This window comes from Hyla sarda, unplaced genomic scaffold (assembly GCF_029499605.1).
Source record: "Hyla sarda isolate aHylSar1 unplaced genomic scaffold, aHylSar1.hap1 scaffold_758, whole genome shotgun sequence".
Taxonomy (NCBI): domain Eukaryota; kingdom Metazoa; phylum Chordata; class Amphibia; order Anura; family Hylidae; genus Hyla; species Hyla sarda.
In genome coordinates this window covers 1-20,702 of record NW_026610781.1, presented here as the reverse complement: position 1 = coordinate 20,702, position 20,702 = coordinate 1, and the positions used below count along the sequence as shown (strand labels likewise).

Sequence of the window (20,702 nt, the reverse complement as noted above, 5' to 3'; positions counted from 1 at the left end):
GGGTAATGATGGGTCTGTATGTTTCTGGTGGAGGTAATGATGGGTCTGTATGTTTCTGGTGGAGGTAATGATGGGTTTGTATGTACCTGGTGGAGGTAATGATGGGTCTGTCTGTACCTGGTGGAGGTAATGATGGGTCTGTATGTACCTGGTGGGGGTAATGATGGGTCTGTATGTACCTGGTGGAGGTAATGATGGGTCTGTATGTATCTGGTGGAGGTAATGATGGGTCTGTATGTGTCTGGTGGAGGTAATGATGGGTCTGTCTGTACCTGGTGGAGGTAATGATGGGTCTGTATGTACCTGGTGGAGGTAATGATGAGTCTGTATGTACCTGGTGGAGGTAATGATGGGTCTGTATGTACCTGGTGGAGGTAATGATGGGTCTGTATGTGTCTGGTGGAGGTAACGATGGGTCTGTATGTACCTGGTGAAGGTAATGATGGGTCTGTATGTACCTGGTGGGGGTAATGATGGGTCTGTATGTACCTGGTGGAGGTAATGATGGGTCTGTCTGTACCTGGTGGAGGTAATGATGGGTCTGTATGTACATGGTGGAGGTAATGATGGGTCTGTATGTACCTGGTGGAGGTAATGATGGGTCTGTATGTACCTGGTGGAGGTAATGATGGGTCTGTATGTACCTGGTGGAGGTAATGATTGGTCTGTATGTTTCTGGTGGAGGTAACGATGGGTCTGTATGTACCTGGTGGAGGTAATGATGGGTCTGTCTGTACCTGGTGGGGGTAATGATGGGTCTGTATGTACCTGGTGGAGGTAATGATGGGTCTGTATGTTTCTGGTGGAGGTAATGATGGGTCTGTATGTTTCTGGTGGGGGTAATGATGGGTCTGTCTGTACCTGGTGGAGGTAATGATGGGTCTGTATGTACCTGGTGGGGGTAATGATGGGTCTGTATGTGTCTGGTGGGGGTAATGATGGGTCTGTATGTACCTGGTGGAGGTAATGATGGGTCTGTATGTACCTGGTGGGGGTAATGATGGGTCTGTATGTTTCTGGTGGAGGTAATGATGGGTCTGTATGTACCTGGTGGAGGTAATGATGGGTCTGTATGTTTCTGGTGGGGGTAATGATGGGTCTGTATGTACCTGGTGGAGGTAATGATGGGTCTGTCTGTACCTGGTGGAGGTAATGATGGGTCTGTCTGTACCTGGTGGAGGTAATGATGGGTCTGTCTGTACCTGGTGGGGGTAATGATGGGTCTGTATGTACCTGGTGGAGGTAATGATGGGTCTGTATGTACCTGGTGGAGGTAATGATGGGTCTGTATGTACCTGGTGGAGGTAATGATGGGTCTGTATGTACCTGGTGGGGGTAATGATGGGTCTGTATGTTTCTGGTGGGGGTGGGTGGACGATGGATCTGCCCTTCCCTGAGGAGGATGGCCATGTTTTTTTCCCCCACAGTGGTGACGGTCTCAGCGGACATTGTAGGGACCAATGTGCTCTCTGGGAGCTTCTTCTTTCTGCCCCGGCCCGTCCTGGCGTTTTGGGCATTGGTGTGTAAATGACTGCGATGTCCTCTCTTCCAGATGCTGTGTACGCCCCCTATGGGCTCAGGACTGTATGACTGGACCTTCCAACTCCTTCTCCAGCAGCTGAGCCAGGTAATGGCTGGGCCTGTCAGGTAACTCCGGGGGTCTCATCTGTATGTGAACAGTCTTTTCTGTGTTCTCAGGACTCTCTATTCTGTGTTGTGACTGATGAGGACGCTCTCCTGTGTGATAACCCCGGGGGTCTCATCTGTATGTGAACAGTCTTTTCTGTGTTCTCAGGACTCTCTATTCTGTGTTGTGACTGATGAGGACGCTCTCCTGTGAGGTAACCCCGGGGGTCTCATCTGTATGTGAACAGTCTTTTCTGTGTTCTCAGGACTCTCTATTCTGTGTTGTGACTGATGAGGACGCTCTCCTGTGAGGTAACCCCGGGGGTTTCATCTGTATGTGAACAGTCTTTTCTGTGTTCTCAGGACTCTCTATTCTCTGTTGTGACTGATGAGGACGCTCTCCTGTGTGATAACCCCGGGGGTCTCATCTGTATGTGAACAGTCTTTTCTGTGTTCTCAGGACTCTCTGCTGTTCCCTGTTGTGACTGATGAGGACGCTCTCTTGTGGCGGGGTGTGTGTATCCTGCTCCGGTTCTCCAGTGTACATGCGCCGCTGGAAGGAGAGACTCCGCGAAAGGATGAAATCCTGACCCCACAATGGAGGCTGCTGTCTGCGCGCGGTGAGATGCAGGAGAACGGCAGAGGATGATTGTCTAGATATGGCCAGATATGGACAGTGGGGGGTTGTGTAGTGAGGGGGTGGTGTATAGTGAGGCGGTGGTGTATGGGGGTGGTGTGTAGTATGGGGGTGCTGTGTAGTGAGGGAATGGTGTATGGGGGTGGTGTGTAGTGAGGGGGTGGGGTGGTGTGTAGTGAGGGAATGGTGTATGGGGGTGGTGTGTAGTATGGGGGTGGGGTGGTGTGTAGTGAGGGAATGGTGTATGGGGGTGGTGTGTAGTGAGGGGGTGGTGTATGGGGGTGGTGTGTAGTGAGGGGGTGCTGTGTAGTGAGGGAATGGTGTATGGGGGTGGTGTGTAGTGAGGGGGTGGTGTATGGGGGTGGTGTGTAGTGAGGGGGTGGTGTATGGGGGTGGTGTGTAGTGAGGGGGTGGTGTATGGGGGTGGTGTGTAGTGAGGGGGTGGTGTATGGGGGTGGTGTGTAGTGAGGGGGTGGTGTATGGGGGTGGTGTGTAGTGAGGGGGTGCTGTGTAGTGAGGGAATGGTGTATGGGGGTGGTGTGTAGTGAGGGGGTGGTGTATGGGGGTGGTGTGTAGTGGGGTGGTGTGTAGTATGGAGGTGGTGTATAGTGAGGCGGTGGTGTATGGGGGTGGTGTGTAGTATGGAGGTGCTGTGTAGTGAGGGAATGGTGTATGGGGGTGGTGTGTAGTGATTGGGTGGTGTATGGGGGTGGTGTGTAGTGGGGTGGTGTGTAGTGAGGGGGTGGTGTATGGGGGTGGTGTGTAGTGAGGGGGTGGTGTGTAGTGAGGGGGACAGTGTGTAGTGAGGGGGTGGTGTGTAGTATGGGGGTGGTGTGTAGTGAGGGGTTGGTGTACGGGGGTGTCTGTGTAGTGAGGGGGTGGTGTGTAGTGAGGGGGTGGTGTATGGGGGTGGGGTGGTGTGTAGTTAGGGGGTGGTGTATGGGGGTGATGTATGGGGGTGATGTGTAGTGAGGGGGTGGTGTATGGGGGTGATGTGTAGTATGGGGGTGGTGTGTAGTGAGGGGGTGGTGTATGGGGGTGGTGTGTAGTGAGGGGGTGGTGTGTAGTGAGGGGGTGGTGTGTAGTGAGGGGGTGGTGTACGGGGGGGGGGGGTGTAGTGAGGGGGTGGTGTATGTGGGTGGTGTGTAGTGAGGGGGTGGTGTATGAGGGTGGTGTGTAGTGGGGGGGTGGTGTATGGGGTGGTGTGTAGTGGGGGGGTGGTGTATGTGGGTGGTGTGTAGTGAGCGGGTGGTGTATGAGGGTGGTGTGTAGTGAGGGGGTGGTGTATGGGGGATGATGTGTAGTGAGGGGGTGGTGTATGGGGGATGATGTGTAGTGAGGGGGTGGTGTATGGGGGTGGTGTGTAGTGAGGGGGTGGTGTATGGGGGTGGTGTGTAGTGAGGGGGTGGTGTATGGGGGTGGTGTGTAGTGAGGGGGTGGTGTGTAGTGAGGGGGTGGTGTGTAGTGAGGGGGGGGTGTAGTGAGGGGGTGGTGTATGTGGGTGGTGTGTAGTGAGGGGGTGGTGTTTGAGGGTGGTGTGTAGTGAGGGGGTGGTGTATGGGGGTGGTGTGTAGTAAGGGGGTGGTGTATGGGGGGTGATGTGTAGTATGGGGGTGGTGTGTAGTGAGGGGGTGGTGTATGGGGGTGGTGTGTAGTGAGGGTGGGGTGTATGGGGGTGGGGTGGGGTGTAGTGAGGGGGTGGTGTATGGGGGTGGGGTGGGGTGTAGTGAGGGGGTGGTGTATGGGGGTGGTGTGTAGTGAGGGGGTGGTGTATGGGGGTGGTGTGTAGTGAGGGGGTGGTGTATGGGGGTGGTGTGTAGTGAGGGGGTGGTGTATGGGGGTGGTGTGTAGTGAGGGGGTGGTGTATGGGGGTGGTGTGTAGTGAGGGGGTGGTGTATGGGGGTGGTGTGTAGTGAGGGGGTGGTGTATGGGGGTGGTGTGTAGTGAGGGGGTGGTGTATGGGGGTGGAGTGTAGTGAGGGGGGTGGTGTATGCGGGTGGTGTGTGGTGTATGGGGGTGGGGTTGTAGTGAGGGGGTGGTGTATGGGGGTGGGGTGTAATGAGGGGGTGGTCTATGGGGGTGATGTGTAGTGAGGCGGTGGTGTATGGGGGTGGTGTGTAGTGAGGGGGTGGGGTGTAGTGAGGTGAAGGGGTTGTGTGTAGTGAGGTGGTGGGGTATGGTGGTGGGATTTAGTGAGGTGAAGGGGTGGTGTGTAGTCAGGTGGTGGGGTATGGGGGTGGTGTGTAGTGAGGGGGTTGTGTATGGGGGTGGTGTGTAGTGAGGAGGTGGTGTGTAGTAAGGGGGTGGTGTATGGGGGTGGTGTGTAGTGAGGGGGTGGTGTATGGGGGTGGTGTGTAGTGAGGGGGTGGTGTATGGGGGTGGTGTGTAGTGAGTGGGTGGTGTATGGGGGTGGTGTGTAGTGAGGGGGTGGTGTGTAGGGAGGGGGTGGGGTGTAGTTAGGGGCTGGTGTATGGGGGTGGTGTGTAGTGAGGTGGTGGGGTTTAGTGAGGGGGTGTTGTATGGGGGTGGTGTGTAGTGAGGGGTTGGGGTGTAGTGAGGGGGTGGTGTATGGGGGTGGTGTGTAGCGAGGGGGTGGTGTGTAGTGAGGGGGTGGTGTGTAGTATGGGGGTGGGGTGGTGTGTAGTGAGGGGGTGGTGTGTATTGAGGGGGTGGTGTATGGTGGTGGTTTGTAGTGATGGGGTGGTGTATGGGGGTGGTGTGTAGTGAGGGGGTGGTGTATGGGGGTGGTGTGTAGTGAGGGGGTGGTGTATGGGGGTGGTGTGTAGTGAGGGGGTGGTGTATGGGGGTGGTTGTAGTGAGGGGGTAGTGTATGGGGGTGGTGTAGTGAGGGGGTGGTGTATGGTGGTGGTTTGTAGTGAGGCGGAGGTGTATGGGGGTGGTGTGTTGTGAGGGAGTGGGGTATGGGGTGGTGTGTAGTGAGGGGGTGGTGTGTAGTGAGGGAGTGGGGTATGGGGTGGTGTGTAGTGAGGGAGTGGGGTATGGGGTGGTGTGTAGTGAGGGAGTGGGGTATGGGGTGGTGTGCAGTGAGGGAGTGGGGTATGGGATGGTGTGTAGTGAGGGAGTTGGGTATGGGGTGGTGTGTAGTGAGGCAGTGGGGTATGGGGTGGTGTGTAGTGAGGGAGTGTGGTATGGGGTGGTGTGTAGTGAGGGGGTGGTGTATGGGGGTGGTGTGTAGTGAGGGGGTGGTGTATGGGGGTGGTGTGTAGTGAGGGGGTGGTATATGGGGGTGGTGTGTAGTGAGGGGGTGGTGTATGGGGGTGGTGTGTAGTGAGGGTGGGGTGTATGGGGGTGGGGTGGTGTATGGGGGTGGGGTGGGGTGTAGTGAGGGGGTGGTGTGTAGTGAGGGGGTGGTGTATGGGGGTGGTGTGTAGTGAGGGGGTGGTGAATGTGGGTGGTGTGTAGTGAGGGGGTGGTGTATGAGGGTGGTGTGTAGTGAGGGGGGTGGTGTGTAGTGAGGGGGTGGTGTATGGGGGTGGTGTGTAGTAAGGGGGTGGTGTATGGGGGGTGGTGTGTAGTGAGGGGGTGGTGTATGGGGGGTGTGTGTAGTGAGGGTGGGGTGTATGGGGGTGGGGTGGTGTGTAGTGAGGGGGTGGTGTATGGGGGTGGGGTGGGGTGTAGTGAGGGGGTGGTGTGTAGTGAGGGGGTGGTGTATGGGGGTGGTGTGTAGTGAGGGGGTGGTGTATGGGGGTGGTGTGTAGTATGGAGGTGGTGTATAGTGAGGCGGTGGTGTATGGGGGTGCTGTGTAGTGAGGGAATGGTGTATGGGGGTGGTGTGTAGTGAGTGGGTGGTGTATGGGGGTGGTGTGTAGTGAGGGGGTGGTGTATGGGGGTGGTGTGTAGTGAGGGGGACAGTGTGTAGTGAGGGGGTGGTGTGTAGTATGGGGGTGGTGTGTAGTGAGGGGTTGGTGTACGGGGGTGTGTGTGTAGTGAGGGGGTGGTGTATGGGGGTGGGGTGGTGTGTAGTGAGGGGGTGGTGTATGGGGGTGGTGTGTAGTGAGGAGGTGGTGTATGGGGGTGGTGTGTAGTGAGGGGGTGGTGTATGGGGGTGGTGTGTAGTGAGGGGGTGGTGTATGGGGGTGGTGTGTAGTGAGGGGGTGGTGTATGGGGGTGGTGTGTAGTGAGGGGGTGGTGTATGGGGGTGGTGTGTAGTGAGGGGGTGGTGTATAGGGTGGTGTGTAGTGAGGGGGTGGTGTATGGGGGTGGTGTGTAGTTAGGGGGTGGTGTATGGGGGTGATGTAAGGGGGTGGTGTATGGGGGTGATGTATGGGGGTGATGTGTAGTGAGGGGGTGGTGTATGGGGGTGGTGTGTAGTGAAGGGGTGGTGTATGGGGGTGGTGTGTAGTGAGGGGGTGGTGTGTAGTGAGGGGGTGGTGTATGGGGGTGGTGTGTAGTGAGGGGGTGGTGTATGAGGGTGGTGTGTAGTGAGGGGGTGGTGTATGGGGGTGGTGTGTAGTGAGGGGGTGGTGTATGGGGGTGGTGTGTAGTGAGGGGGTGGTGTATGGGGGGTGGTGTGTAGTGAGGGGGTGGTGTATGGGGGTGGTGTGTAGTGAGGGGGTGGTGTATGGGGGTGGTGTGTAGTGAGGGGGTGGTGTGTAGTGAGGGGTTGGTGTACGGGGGGGGGTGTAGTGAGGGGGTGGTGTATGTGGGTGGTGTGTAGTGAGGGGGTGGTGTATGAGGGTGGTGTGTAGTGAGGGGGTGGTGTATGGGGGTGGTGTGTAGTGAGGGGGTGGTGTATGGGGGTGGTGTGTAGTGAGGGGGTGGTGTATGGGGGGTGATGTGTAGTGAGGGGGTGGTGTGTAGTGAGAGGGTGGTGTATGGGGGTGGTGTGTAGTGAGGGTGGGGTGTATGGGGGTGGGGTGGTGTGTAGTGAGGGGGTGGTGTATGGGGGTGGGGTGTAGTGAGGGGGTGGTGTGTAGTGAGGGGGTGGTGTGTAGTGAGGGGGTGGTGTATGGGGGTGGTGTGTAGTGAGGGGGTGGTGTATGGGGGTGGTGTGTAGTGAGGGGGTGGTGTAAGGGGGTGGTGTGTAGTGAGGGGGTGGTGTAAGGGGGTGGTGTGTAGTGAGGGGGTGGTGTATGGGGGTGGTGTGTAGTGAGGGGGTGGTGTATGGGGGTGGTGTGTAGTGAGGGGGTGGTGTATGGGGGTGGTGTGTAGTGAGGGGGTGGTGAATGTGGGTGGTGTGTAGTGAGGGGGTGGTGTATGAGGGTGGTGTGTAGTGAGGGGGTGGTGTGTAGTGAGGGGGTGGTGTATGGGGGTGGTGTGTAGTAAGGGGGTGGTGTATGGGGGGTGGTGTGTAGTGAGGGGGTGGTGTATGGGGGGTGTGTGTAGTGAGGGTGGGGTGTATGGGGGTGGGGTGGTGTGTAGTGAGGGGGTGGTGTATGGGGGTGGGGTGGGGTGTAGTGAGGGGGTGGTGTGTAGTGAGGGGGTGGTGTATGGGGGTGGTGTGTAGTGAGGGGGTGGTGTATGGGGGTGGTGTGTAGTATGGAGGTGGTGTATAGTGAGGCGGTGGTGTATGGGGGTGCTGTGTAGTGAGGGAATGGTGTATGGGGGTGGTGTGTAGTGAGTGGGTGGTGTATGGGGGTGGTGTGTAGTGAGGGGGTGGTGTATGGGGGTGGTGTGTAGTGAGGGGGACAGTGTGTAGTGAGGGGGTGGTGTGTAGTATGGGGGTGGTGTGTAGTGAGGGGTTGGTGTACGGGGGTGTGTGTGTAGTGAGGGGGTGGTGTATGGGGGTGGGGTGGTGTGTAGTGAGGGGGTGGTGTATGGGGGTGGTGTGTAGTGAGGAGGTGGTGTATGGGGGTGGTGTGTAGTGAGGGGGTGGTGTATGGGGGTGGTGTGTAGTGAGGGGGTGGTGTATGGGGGTGGTGTGTAGTGAGGGGGTGGTGTATGGGGGTGGTGTGTAGTGAGGGGGTGGTGTATGGGGGTGGTGTGTAGTGAGGGGGTGGTGTATAGGGTGGTGTGTAGTGAGGGGGTGGTGTATGGGGGTGGTGTGTAGTTAGGGGGTGGTGTATGGGGGTGATGTAAGGGGGTGGTGTATGGGGGTGATGTATGGGGGTGATGTGTAGTGAGGGGGTGGTGTATGGGGGTGGTGTGTAGTGAAGGGGTGGTGTATGGGGGTGGTGTGTAGTGAGGGGGTGGTGTGTAGTGAGGGGGTGGTGTATGGGGGTGGTGTGTAGTGAGGGGGTGGTGTATGAGGGTGGTGTGTAGTGAGGGGGTGGTGTATGGGGGTGGTGTGTAGTGAGGGGGTGGTGTATGGGGGTGGTGTGTAGTGAGGGGGTGGTGTATGGGGGGTGGTGTGTAGTGAGGGGGTGGTGTATGGGGGTGGTGTGTAGTGAGGGGGTGGTGTATGGGGGTGGTGTGTAGTGAGGGGGTGGTGTGTAGTGAGGGGTTGGTGTACGGGGGGGGGTGTAGTGAGGGGGTGGTGTATGTGGGTGGTGTGTAGTGAGGGGGTGGTGTATGAGGGTGGTGTGTAGTGAGGGGGTGGTGTATGGGGGTGGTGTGTAGTGAGGGGGTGGTGTATGGGGGTGGTGTGTAGTGAGGGGGTGGTGTATGGGGGGTGATGTGTAGTGAGGGGGTGGTGTGTAGTGAGAGGGTGGTGTATGGGGGTGGTGTGTAGTGAGGGTGGGGTGTATGGGGGTGGGGTGGTGTGTAGTGAGGGGGTGGTGTATGGGGGTGGGGTGTAGTGAGGGGGTGGTGTGTAGTGAGGGGGTGGTGTGTAGTGAGGGGGTGGTGTATGGGGGTGGTGTGTAGTGAGGGGGTGGTGTATGGGGGTGGTGTGTAGTGAGGGGGTGGTGTAAGGGGGTGGTGTGTAGTGAGGGGGTGGTGTAAGGGGGTGGTGTGTAGTGAGGGGGTGGTGTATGGGGGTGGTGTGTAGTGAGGGGGTGGTGTATGGGGGTGGTGTGTAGTGAGGGGGTGGTGTATGGGGGTGGTGTGTAGTGAGGGGGTGGTGTATGGGGGGTGTGTGTAGTGAGGGGGTGGTGTATGGGGGTGGAGTGTAGTGATGGGGGTGGTGTATGCGGGTGGTGTGTGGTGTATGGGGGTGGTGTATGGGGGGGGGGTGTAGTGAGGGGGTGGTGTATGGGGGTGGGGTGTAGTGAGGCGGTGGTGTATGGGGGTGGTGTGTAGTGAGGGGGTGTAGTGAGGTGAAGGGGTGGTGTGTAGTGAGGTGGTGGGGTGTAGTGAGGTGAAGGGGTGGTGTGTAGTCAGGTGGTGGGGTATGGGGGTGGTGTTTAGTGAGGGGGTTGTGTATGGGGGTGGTGTGTAGTGAGGAGGTGGTGTGTAGTAAGGGGGTGGTGTATGGGGGTGGTGTGTAGTGAGGGGGTGGTGTATGGGGGTGGTGTGTAGTGAGGGGGTGGTGTATGAGGGTGGTGTGTAGTGAGGGGGTGGTGTGTAGGGAGGGGGTGGGGTGTAGTTAGGGGCTGGTGTATGGGGGTGGTGTGTAGTGAGGGGGTGGGGTTTAGTGAGGGGGTGTTGTATGGGGGTGGTGTGTAGTGAGGGGTTGGGGTGTAGTGAGGGGGTGGTGTATGGGGGTGGTGTGTAGCGAGGGGGTGGTGTGTAGTGAGGGGGTGGTGTGTATTGAGGGGGTGGTGTATGGTGGTGGTTTGTAGTGAGGGGGTGGTGTATGGGGGTGGGGTGTAGTGAGGGGGTGGTGTATGGGGGTGGTTGTAGTGAGGGGGTAGTGTATGGGGGTGGTGTAGTGAGGGGGTGGTGTATGGTGGTGGTTTGTAGTGAGGCGGAGGTGCATGGGGGTGGTGTGTAGTGAGGGAGTGGGGTATGGGGTGGTGTGTAGTGAGGGGGTGGGGTATGGGGTGGTGTGTAGTGAGGGAGTGGGATGTAGTATGGGGGTTTTGTGTAGTGAGGGGGTGGTATATGGGGGTGGTGTGTAGTGAGGGGGTCGGGTGGTGTGAGGGGGGGGTGGTGTGAGGGGGTGTAGTGAAGGGGTGGTGTGTAATGAGTTGATGAGGTATGGGGGTGGTGTGTAGTGAGAGTGTGGTGTAGTGAGGGGGTGGTGTATGGGGGTGGGGTGTAGTGAGGGGGTGTAGTGAACGGGTGGTGTGTAGTGAGGGGGTGTAGTGAACGGGTGGTGTGTAGTGAGGTGATGGTGTATGGGGGTGGTGTGTAGTGAGGGGGCGGTGTATGGGGGTGGTGTGTAGTGAGGGGGTGGTGTATGGGGGTGGTGTGTAGTGAGTGGGTGGTGTATGGGGGTGGGATGTAGTGAAGGGGTGTGTAGTGAGGGTGTGTGTGTAGTGGGGGGGTGGTGTATGGGGTGGTGTGTAGTGGGGGGGTGGTGTATGGGGGTGGTGTGTAGTGAGGGGGTGGTGTATGGGGGTGGTGTGTAGTGAGGGGGTGGTGTATGGGGGTGGTGTGTAGTGAGGGGGTGGTGTGAGGGGGTGGGATGTAGTGAAGGGTTGTGTGTAGTGAGGGGTAGGGGTATGCATGTATGGTGATGAGGGGGGAGGAGTCCCATTACCTGGTTTCCTTGTCTTGCAGGTCTGGTGACGTTCCTGCACTTGGCGCTCATCTCCTCGGTTCAGGACCCAAACCATTTTCTTGGTCTTATCGGGGACCCCGGGAGCCCTGTTCTTACTGCTCTAACCAGATTGATTCACCCTGGATTCCTGGATCATGTGATTGAGGTGTAAGTTCTGTATAGTTGGTACCTCTATTCTACACCCCCCCCCCCCGTGTGATTGGTGTTCCCCTCTATTCTACCCCCCCTTGTGATTGGTGCCACCTTCTATTGGGACCTATACTGCCCTATGACCTGTAGTTCCGGAGAGGGATGACTGGAGGGGGAGTGACCTATACTGCCCTATGACCTGTAGTTCTGGAGAGGGATGACTGGAGGGGGAGGGACCTATACTGCCCTATGACCTGTAGTTTGGGGGAGGGGCTCAGAACGTCACAGTGCTGTCATCATATCACCGGCTCGGGATCCTTATATGACAGTGCAGTCAGCCTCAGGCAGGACATCGCTGCGGCCGGTGATATGATGACATCTCTGCGGCCGGTGATATGATGACATCGCTGCGGCCGGTGATATGATGACATCGCTGCGGCCGGTGATATGATGACATCGCTGCGGCCGGTGATATGATGACATCGCTGCGGCCGGTGATATGATGACATCGCTGCGGCCGGTGATATGATGACATCGCTGCGGCCGGTGATATGATGACATCGCTGCGGCCGGTGATATGATGACATCGCTGCGGCCGGTGATATGATGACATCGCTGCGGCCGGTGATATGATGACATCGCTGCGGCCGGTGATACAGATGACATTGCTGCGGCCGGTGATACAGATGACATTGCTGCGGCCGTTGATATGATGACATCGCTGCGGCAGGTGATATGACATCGCTGCGGCCGGTGATATGATGACATCGCTGCGGCCGTTGATATGATTACATTGCTGCGGCCGGTGATACAGATGACATTGCTGCGGCTAGTGATGTGATGACATAGCTGCGGCCGGTGATATGATGACATTGCTGCGGCCGGTGATATGATGACATCTCTGCAGCCGGTGATATGATGACATCGCTGCGGCCGGTTATATGATGACATCGCTGCGGCCGTTGATATGATGACATCGCTGCGGCCGTTGATATGATGACATCGCTGCGGCCGTTGATATGATGACATCGCTGCGGCCGTTGATATGATGACATCGCTGCGGCCGTTGATATGATGACATCGCTGCGGCCGGTGATATGATGACATCGCTGCGGCCGGTGATATGATGACATCGCTGCGGCCGGTTATATGATGACATCGCTGCGGCCGGTTATATGATGACATCGCTGCGGCCGGTGATATGATGACATCGCTGCGGCCGGTTATATGATGACATCGCTGCGGCCGGTGATACAGATGACATCGCTGCGGCCGTTGATATGATGACATTGCTACGGCTGGTGATATGATGACAGCGCTGCGGCCGGTGATACAGATGACATCGCTGCGGCCGGTGATATCATGACAGCGCTGTGACGTTCCAAATTTAAGAAGCAGGAAGCCGAGCCTCACCGGAGGAACAGGACCCTGATATCTGCGTAACAAGGGAATGTAATTGTGACGGACTGACTCCGCCAAAAGTGACTTCTCCTTCCGGATGACAAGCTCCAGCATATCACAGGCATTATCCCCAGGCAGAACTAGAGATTATTGCATCCTTGTACCCAAAGAACCAGGCAACACCAGTGTTCAGGTATAAAATCAGAACTCCTTATTGAGGAACAAGTGTCTTCTTTTATAGGATGGACATCACAGGGGGAAGGGTCAGTAAAGACAATACAGGTGGCAATGAGTCTGTGAGATAATCCAATAAAGGCAATACAGGTGACAGGTAGTCTGGGAGTAAATCCAACAAAGGTAATTAGCTCTCCCTATACAGTGTCTTGAGTGCAGAAGGTGGAGGTGCGCAGAAGGTGTATTGTGCGCAGAAGGTGTATTGTGCGCAGAAGGTGTATTGTGCGCAGAAGGTGTATTGTGTGCAGAAGGTGTATTGTGCGCAGAAGGTGTATTGTGCACAGAAGGTGTATTGTGCACAGAAGGTGTATTGTGCACAGAAGGTGTATTGTGCACAGAAGGTGTATTGTGCACAGAAGGTGTATTGTGCACAGAAGGTGTATTGTGCGCAGAAGGTGTATTGTGCGCAGAAGGTGTATTGTGCACAGAAGGTGTATTGTGCACAGAAGGTGTATTATGCACAGAAGGTGTATTGTGCGCAGAAGGTGTATTGTGCACAGAAGGTGTATTGTGCGCAGAAGGTGTATTGTGCACAGAAGGTGTATTGTGCGCAGAAGGTGTATTGTGCACAGAAGGTGTATTGTGCGCAGAAGGTGTATTGTGCGCAGAAGGTGTATTGTGCACAGAAGGTGTATTGTGCGTAGAAGGTGTATTGTGCACAGAAGGTGTATTGTGCACAGAAGGTGTATTGTGCGCAGAAGGTGTATTGTGCACAGAAGGTGTATTGTGCACAGAAGGTGTATTGTGCACAGAAGGTGTATTGTGCGCAGAAGGTGTATTGTGCACAGAAGGTGTATTGTGCACAGAAGGTGTATTGTGCGCAGAAGGTGTATTGTGCACAGAAGGTGTATTGTGCGCAGAAGGTGTATTGTGCGCAGAAGGTGTATTGTGCGCAGAAGGTGTATTGTGCGTAGAAGGTGTATTGTGCACAGAAGGTGTATTGTGCACAGAAGGTGTATTGTGCGCAGAAGGTGTATTGTGCACAGAAGGTGTATTGTGCACAGAAGGTGTATTGTGCGCAGAAGGTGTATTGTGCACAGAAAGTGTATTGTGCACAGAAGGTGTATTGTGCACAGAAGGTGTATTGTGCACAGAAGGTGTATTGTGCACAGAAGGTGTATTGTGCACAGAAGGTGTATTGTGCACAGAAAGTGTATTGTGCGCAGAAGGTGTATTGTGCACAGAAGGTGTATTGTGCGCAGAAGGTGTATTGTGCGCAGAAGGTGTATTGTGCACAGAAGGTGTATTGTGTACAGAAGGTGTATTGTGCACAGAAGGTGTATTGTGCACAGAAGGTGTATTGTGCACAGAAAGTGTATTGTGCGCAGAAGGTGTATTGTGCACAGAAGGTGTATTGTGCACAGAAGGTGTATTGTGCGCAGAAAGTGTATTGTGTACAGAAGGTGTATTGTGCGCAGAAGGTGTATTGTGCGCAGAAGGTGTATTGTGCGCAGAAGGTGTATTGTGCACAGAAGGTGTATTGTGCGCAGAAGGTGTATTGTGCGCAGAAGGTGTATTGTGCGCAGAAGGTGTATTGTGCGCAGAAAGTGTATTGTGCGCAGAAGGTGTATTGTGCGCAGAAGGTGTATTGTGCACAGAAGGTGTATTGTGCACAGAAGGTGTATTGTGCGCAGAAGGTGTATTGTGCACAGAAGGTGTATTGTGCGCAGAAAGTGTATTGTGTACAGAAGGTGTATTGTGTACAGAAGGTGTATTGTGTACAGAAGGTGTATTGTGCACAGAAGGTGTATTGTGTACAGAAGGTGTATTGTGCGCAGAAAGTGTATTGTGTACAGAAGGTGTATTGTGCGCAGAAGGTGTATTGTGCGCAGAAGGTGTATTGTGCACAGAAGGTGTATTGTGCGCAGAAGGTGTATTGTGCACAGAAGGTGTATTGTGCGCAGAAGGTGTATTGTGCGCAGAAGGTGTATTGTGCGCAGAAGGTGTATTGTGCGCAGAAGGTGTATTGTGCGCAGAAGGTGTATTGTGCGCAGAAGGTGTATTGTGCACAGAAAGTGTATTGTGTACAGAAGGTGTATTGTGCGCAGAAAGTGTATTGTGTACAGAAGGTGTATTGTGCGCAGAAAGTGTATTGTGCGCAGAAGGTGTATTGTGCACAGAAGGTGGACCGTGTGCAGAAAGTGTATGAAAACAGTAAATAAAAGTATTTTAACTCTGAGCTTTATGTCACTGGACAACATCAACTGAGGGGTACGAATAGTGATGTCCTAAAGTCCATCCAAGTAGGTCGGGTGACTCTAGGATCCGTCACAGTAGGAAGGGGAGTTGAAGGTTTTATTTTTGCAGCCCGGGTACAAGATGACGGATCGTCCCATAATTCTTCTCCAGCTCCAGGATCTAGAGATGTGACAACAAATCTGTATAAAAAAGCCCAAATGAAGCTTCTGCACATTTATCTATTCATCTATGTGCAATCTGAGGGTCATAGGGACTGATCTAGAACATCTGCCCTGGCGGGGGGAGATATATATATATACACACATATATATACACCTGAGGCCTCTGGATCCCGCTGTCCTGACGGTCACTCGCTCCTATATTAACTGATGTGTCCTGATTTTTCTCTGTTTTTTCTTTTGAATCATGTAGCATTCTGATAGGACATAACATGTGCCGACGTTTTATCCTCATCCCACGTCTGTACGGTGTTGTCCTATATATATATATATATATATATATATATATATATATATAATGTAGTGTCTGATAACACATCACATCTGTATAGTATCTTGTCCTGTCCTGATGATCAGTCCTATATATATATATAATGTAGTGTCTGATAACACATCACATCTGTATAGTATCTTGTCCTGTCCTGATGATCAGTCCTATATATATATATAATGTAGTGTCTGATAACACATCACATCTGTATAGTATCTTGTCCTGTCCTGATGATCAGTCCTATATATATATATATAATGTAGTGTCTGATAACACATCACATCTGTATAGTATCTTGTCCTGTCCTGATGATCAGTCCTATATATATATATAATGTAGTGTCTGATAACACATCACATCTGTATAGTATCTTGTCCTGTCCTGATGATCAGTCCTATATATATATATATATAATGTAGTGTCTGATAACACATCACATCTGTATAGTATCTTGTCCCCTGTCCTGATGATCAGTCCTATATATATATATATAATGTAGTGTCTGATAACACATCACATCTGTATAGTATCTTGTCCTCTGTCCTGATGATCAGTCCTATATATATATATATATAATGTAGTGTCTGATAACACATCACATCTGTATAGTATCTTGTCCTCTGTCCTGATGATCAGTCCTATATATATATATATATAATGTAGTGTCTGATAACACATCACATCTGTATAGTATCTTGTCCTGTCCTGATGATCAGTCCTATATATATATATATAATGTAGTGTCTGATAACACATCACATCTGTATAGTATCTTGTCCTGTCCTGATGATCAGTCCTATATATATATATATATAATGTAGTGTCTGATAACACATCACATCTGTATAGTATCTTGTCCTGTCCTGATGATCAGTCCTATATATATATATATAATGTAGTGTCTGATAACACATCACATCTGTATAGTATCTTGTCCTCTGTCCTGATGATCAGTCCTATATATATATATATATAATGTAGTGTCTGATAACACATCACATCTGTATAGTATCTTGTCCTGTCCTGATGATCAGTCCTATATATATATATAATGTAGTGTCTGATAACACATCACATCTGTATAGTATCTTGTCCTGTCCTGATGATCAGTCCTATATATATATATAATGTAGTGTCTGATAACACATCACATCTGTATAGTATCTTGTCCTCTGTCCTGATGATCAGTCCTATATATATATATATATAATGTAGTGTCTGATAACACATCACATCTGTATAGTATCTTGTCCTGTCCTGATGATCAGTCCTATATATATATATAATGTAGTGTCTGATAACACATCACATCTGTATAGTATCTTGTCCTGTCCTGATGATCAGTCCTATATATATATATATATAATGTAGTGTCTGATAACACATCACATCTGTATAGTATCTTGTCCTCTGTCCTGATGATCAGTCCTATATATATATATATAATGTAGTGTCTGATAACACATCACATCTGTATAGTATCTTGTCCTCTGTCCTGATGATCAGTCCTATATATATATATATAATGTAGTGTCTGATAACACATCACATCTGTATAGTATCTTGTCCTGTCCTGATGATCAGTCCTATATATATATATATATATAATGTAGTGTCTGATAACACATCACATCTGTATAGTATCTTGTCCTGTCCTGATGATCAGTCCTATATATATATATAATGTAGTGTCTGATAACACATCACATCTGTATAGTATCTTGTCCTCTGTCCTGATGATCAGTCCTATATATATATATATATAATGTAGTGTCTGATAACACATCACATCTGTATAGTATCTTGTCCTGTCCTGATGATCAGTCCTATATATATATATAATGTAGTGTCTGATAACACATCACATCTGTATAGTATCTTGTCCTCTGTCCTGATGATCAGTCCTATATATATATATATAATGTAGTGTCTGATAACACATCACATCTGTATAGTATCTTGTCCTGTCCTGATGATCAGTCCTATATATATATATATAATGTAGTGTCTGATAACACATCACATCTGTATAGTATCTTGTCCTGTCCTGATGATCAGTCCTATATATATATATATATAATGTAGTGTCTGATAACACATCACATCTGTATAGTATCTTGTCCTGTCCTGATGATCAGTCCTATATATATATATATAATGTAGTGTCTGATAACACATCACATCTGTATAGTATCTTGTCCTCTGTCCTGATGATCAGTCCTATATATATATATATATAATGTAGTGTCTGATAACACATCACATCTGTATAGTATCTTGTCCTGTCCTGATGATCAGTCCTATATATATATATATAATGTAGTGTCTGATAACACATCACATCTGTATAGTATCTTGTCCTCTGTCCTGATGATCAGTCCTATATATATATATATAATGTAGTGTCTGATAACACATCACATCTGTATAGTATCTTGTCCTGTCCTGATGATCAGTCCTATATATATATATATAATGTAGTGTCTGATAACACATCACATCTGTATAGTATCTTGTCCCTGTCCTGATGATCAGTCCTATATATATATATATAATGTAGTGTCTGATAACACATCACATCTGTATAGTATCTTGTCCTGTCCTGATGATCAGTCCTATATATATATATATATAATGTAGTGTCTGATAACACATCACATCTGTATAGTATCTTGTCCTGTCCTGATGATCAGTCCTATATATATATATATATAATGTAGTGTCTGATAACACATCACATCTGTATAGTATCTTGTCCTCTGTCCTGATGATCAGTCCTATATATATATATATATAATGTAGTGTCTGATAACACATCACATCTGTATAGTATCTTGTCCTGTCCTGATGATCAGTCCTATATATATATATATAATGTAGTGTCTGATAACACATCACATCTGTATAGTATCTTGTCCTGTCCTGATGATCAGTCCTATATATATATATATAATGTAGTGTCTGATAACACATCACATCTGTATAGTATCTTGTCCTGTCCTGATGATCAGTCCTATATATATATATATAATGTAGTGTCTGATAACACATCACATCTGTATAGTATCTTGTCCTCTGTCCTGATGATCAGTCCTATATATATATATATAATGTAGTGTCTGATAACACATCACATCTGTATAGTATCTTGTCCTCTGTCCTGATGATCAGTCCTATATATATATATATAATGTAGTGTCTGATAACACATCACATCTGTATAGTATCTTGTCCCTGTCCTGATGATCAGTCCTATATATATATATATAATGTAGTGTCTGATAACACATCACATCTGTATAGTATCTTGTCCTCTGTCCTGATGATCAGTCCTATATATATATATATAATGTAGTGTCTGATAACACATCACATCTGTATAGTATCTTGTCCTCTGTCCTGATGATCAGTCCTATATATATATATATAATGTAGTGTCTGATAACACATCACATCTGTATAGTATCTTGTCCTCTGTCCTGATGATCAGTCCTATATATATATATAATGTAGTGTCTGATAACACATCACATCTGTATAGTATCTTGTCCTGTCCTGATGATCAGTCCTATATATATATATATAATGTAGTGTCTGATAACACATCACATCTGTATAGTATCTTGTCCTGTCCTGATGATCAGTCCTATATATATATATAATGTAGTGTCTGATAACACATCACATCTGTATAGTATCTTGTCCTGTCCTGATGATCAGTCCTATATATATATATATATATATATGTAGTGTCTGATAACACATCACATCTGTATAGTATCTTGTCCTCTGTCCTGATGATCAGTCCTATATATATATAATGTAGTGTCTGATAACACATCACATCTGTATAGTATCTTGTCCTGTCCTGATGATCAGTCCTATATATATATATATAATGTAGTGTCTGATAACACATCACATCTGTATAGTATCTTGTCCTGTCCTGATGATCAGTCCTATATATATATATAATGTAGTGTCTGATAACACATCACATCTGTATAGTATCTTGTCCTGTCCTGATGATCAGTCCTATATATATATATAATGTAGTGTCTGATAACACATCACATCTGTATAGTATCTTGTCCTCTGTCCTGATGATCAGTCCTATATATATATATAATGTAGTGTCTGATAACACATCACATCTGTATAGTATCTTGTCCTGTCCTGATGATCAGTCCTATATATATATATATAATGTAGTGTCTGATAACACATCACATCTGTATAGTATCTTGTCCTGTCCTGATGATCAGTCCTATATATATATATATAATGTAGTGTCTGATAACACATCACATCTGTATAGTATCTTGTCCTGTCCTGATGATCAGTCCTATATATATATATATAATGTAGTGTCTGATAACACATCACATCTGTATAGTATCTTGTCCTGTCCTGATGATCAGTCCTATATATATATATATAATGTAGTGTCTGATAACACATCACATCTGTATAGTATCTTGTCCTCTGTCCTGATGATCAGTCCTATATATATATATATATATAATGTAGTGTCTGATAACACATCACATCTGTATAGTATCTTGTCCTCTGTCCTGATGATCAGTCCTATATATATATATATAATGTAGTGTCTGATAACACATCACATCTGTATAGTATCTTGTCCCCTGTCCTGATGATCAGTCCTATATATATATATATAATGTAGTGTCTGATAACACATCACATCTGTATAGTATCTTGTCCTCTGTCCTGATGATCAGTCCCTATATATATATATAATGTAGTGTCTGATAACACATCACATCTGTATAGTAATCTTGTCCCTCTGTCCTGATGATCAGTCCTATATATATATATAATGTAGTGTCTGATAACACATCACATCTGTATAGTATCTTGTCCTGTCCCTGATGATCAGTCCTATATATATATATATATATAATGTAGTGTCTGATAACACATCACATCTGTATAGTATCTTGTCCTCTGTCCTGATGATCAGTCCTATATATATATATATAATGTAGTGTCTGATAACACATCACATCTGTATAGTATCTTGTCCTGTCCTGATGATCAGTCCTATATATATATATAGTATATATTATTATGTAGTGTCTGATAACACATCACATCTGTATAGTATCTTGTCCTGTCCTGATGATCAGTCCTATATATATATATATAATGTAGTGTCTGATAACACATCACATCTGTATAGTATCTTGTCCCTGTCCTGATGATCAGTCCTATATATATATATATATAATGTAGTGTCTGATAACACATCACATCTGTATAGTATCTTGTCCTGTCCTGATGATCAGTCCTATATATATATATATAATGTAGTGTCTGATAACACATCACATCTGTATAGTATCTTGTCCCTGTCCTGATGATCAGTCCCTATATATATATATATAATGTAGTGTCTGATAACACATCACATCTGTATAGTATCTTGTCTCTCATATGTCTAGTATCTTGTACCCA

The 20,702-nt window shown here is 49.1% G+C and overlaps 1 protein-coding gene across 1 annotated transcript in view; it reads left to right on the top strand.

The window, feature by feature from the left end:
* STK36 (serine/threonine kinase 36) overlaps positions 1 to 10,916 on the top strand; it is a gene marked incomplete at its 3' end in the record, with an annotated part of 143,100 nt that extends 132,184 nt beyond the window's left edge. Inside the window, 3 exon segments of the mRNA XM_056554499.1 lie at positions 1,553 to 1,627; positions 2,087 to 2,246; positions 10,769 to 10,916. Of these exon segments, the coding sequence (XP_056410474.1) occupies positions 1,553 to 1,627; positions 2,087 to 2,246; positions 10,769 to 10,916 (383 nt within the window).
* Positions 10,917 to 20,702: the final 9,786 nt, after the last annotated feature.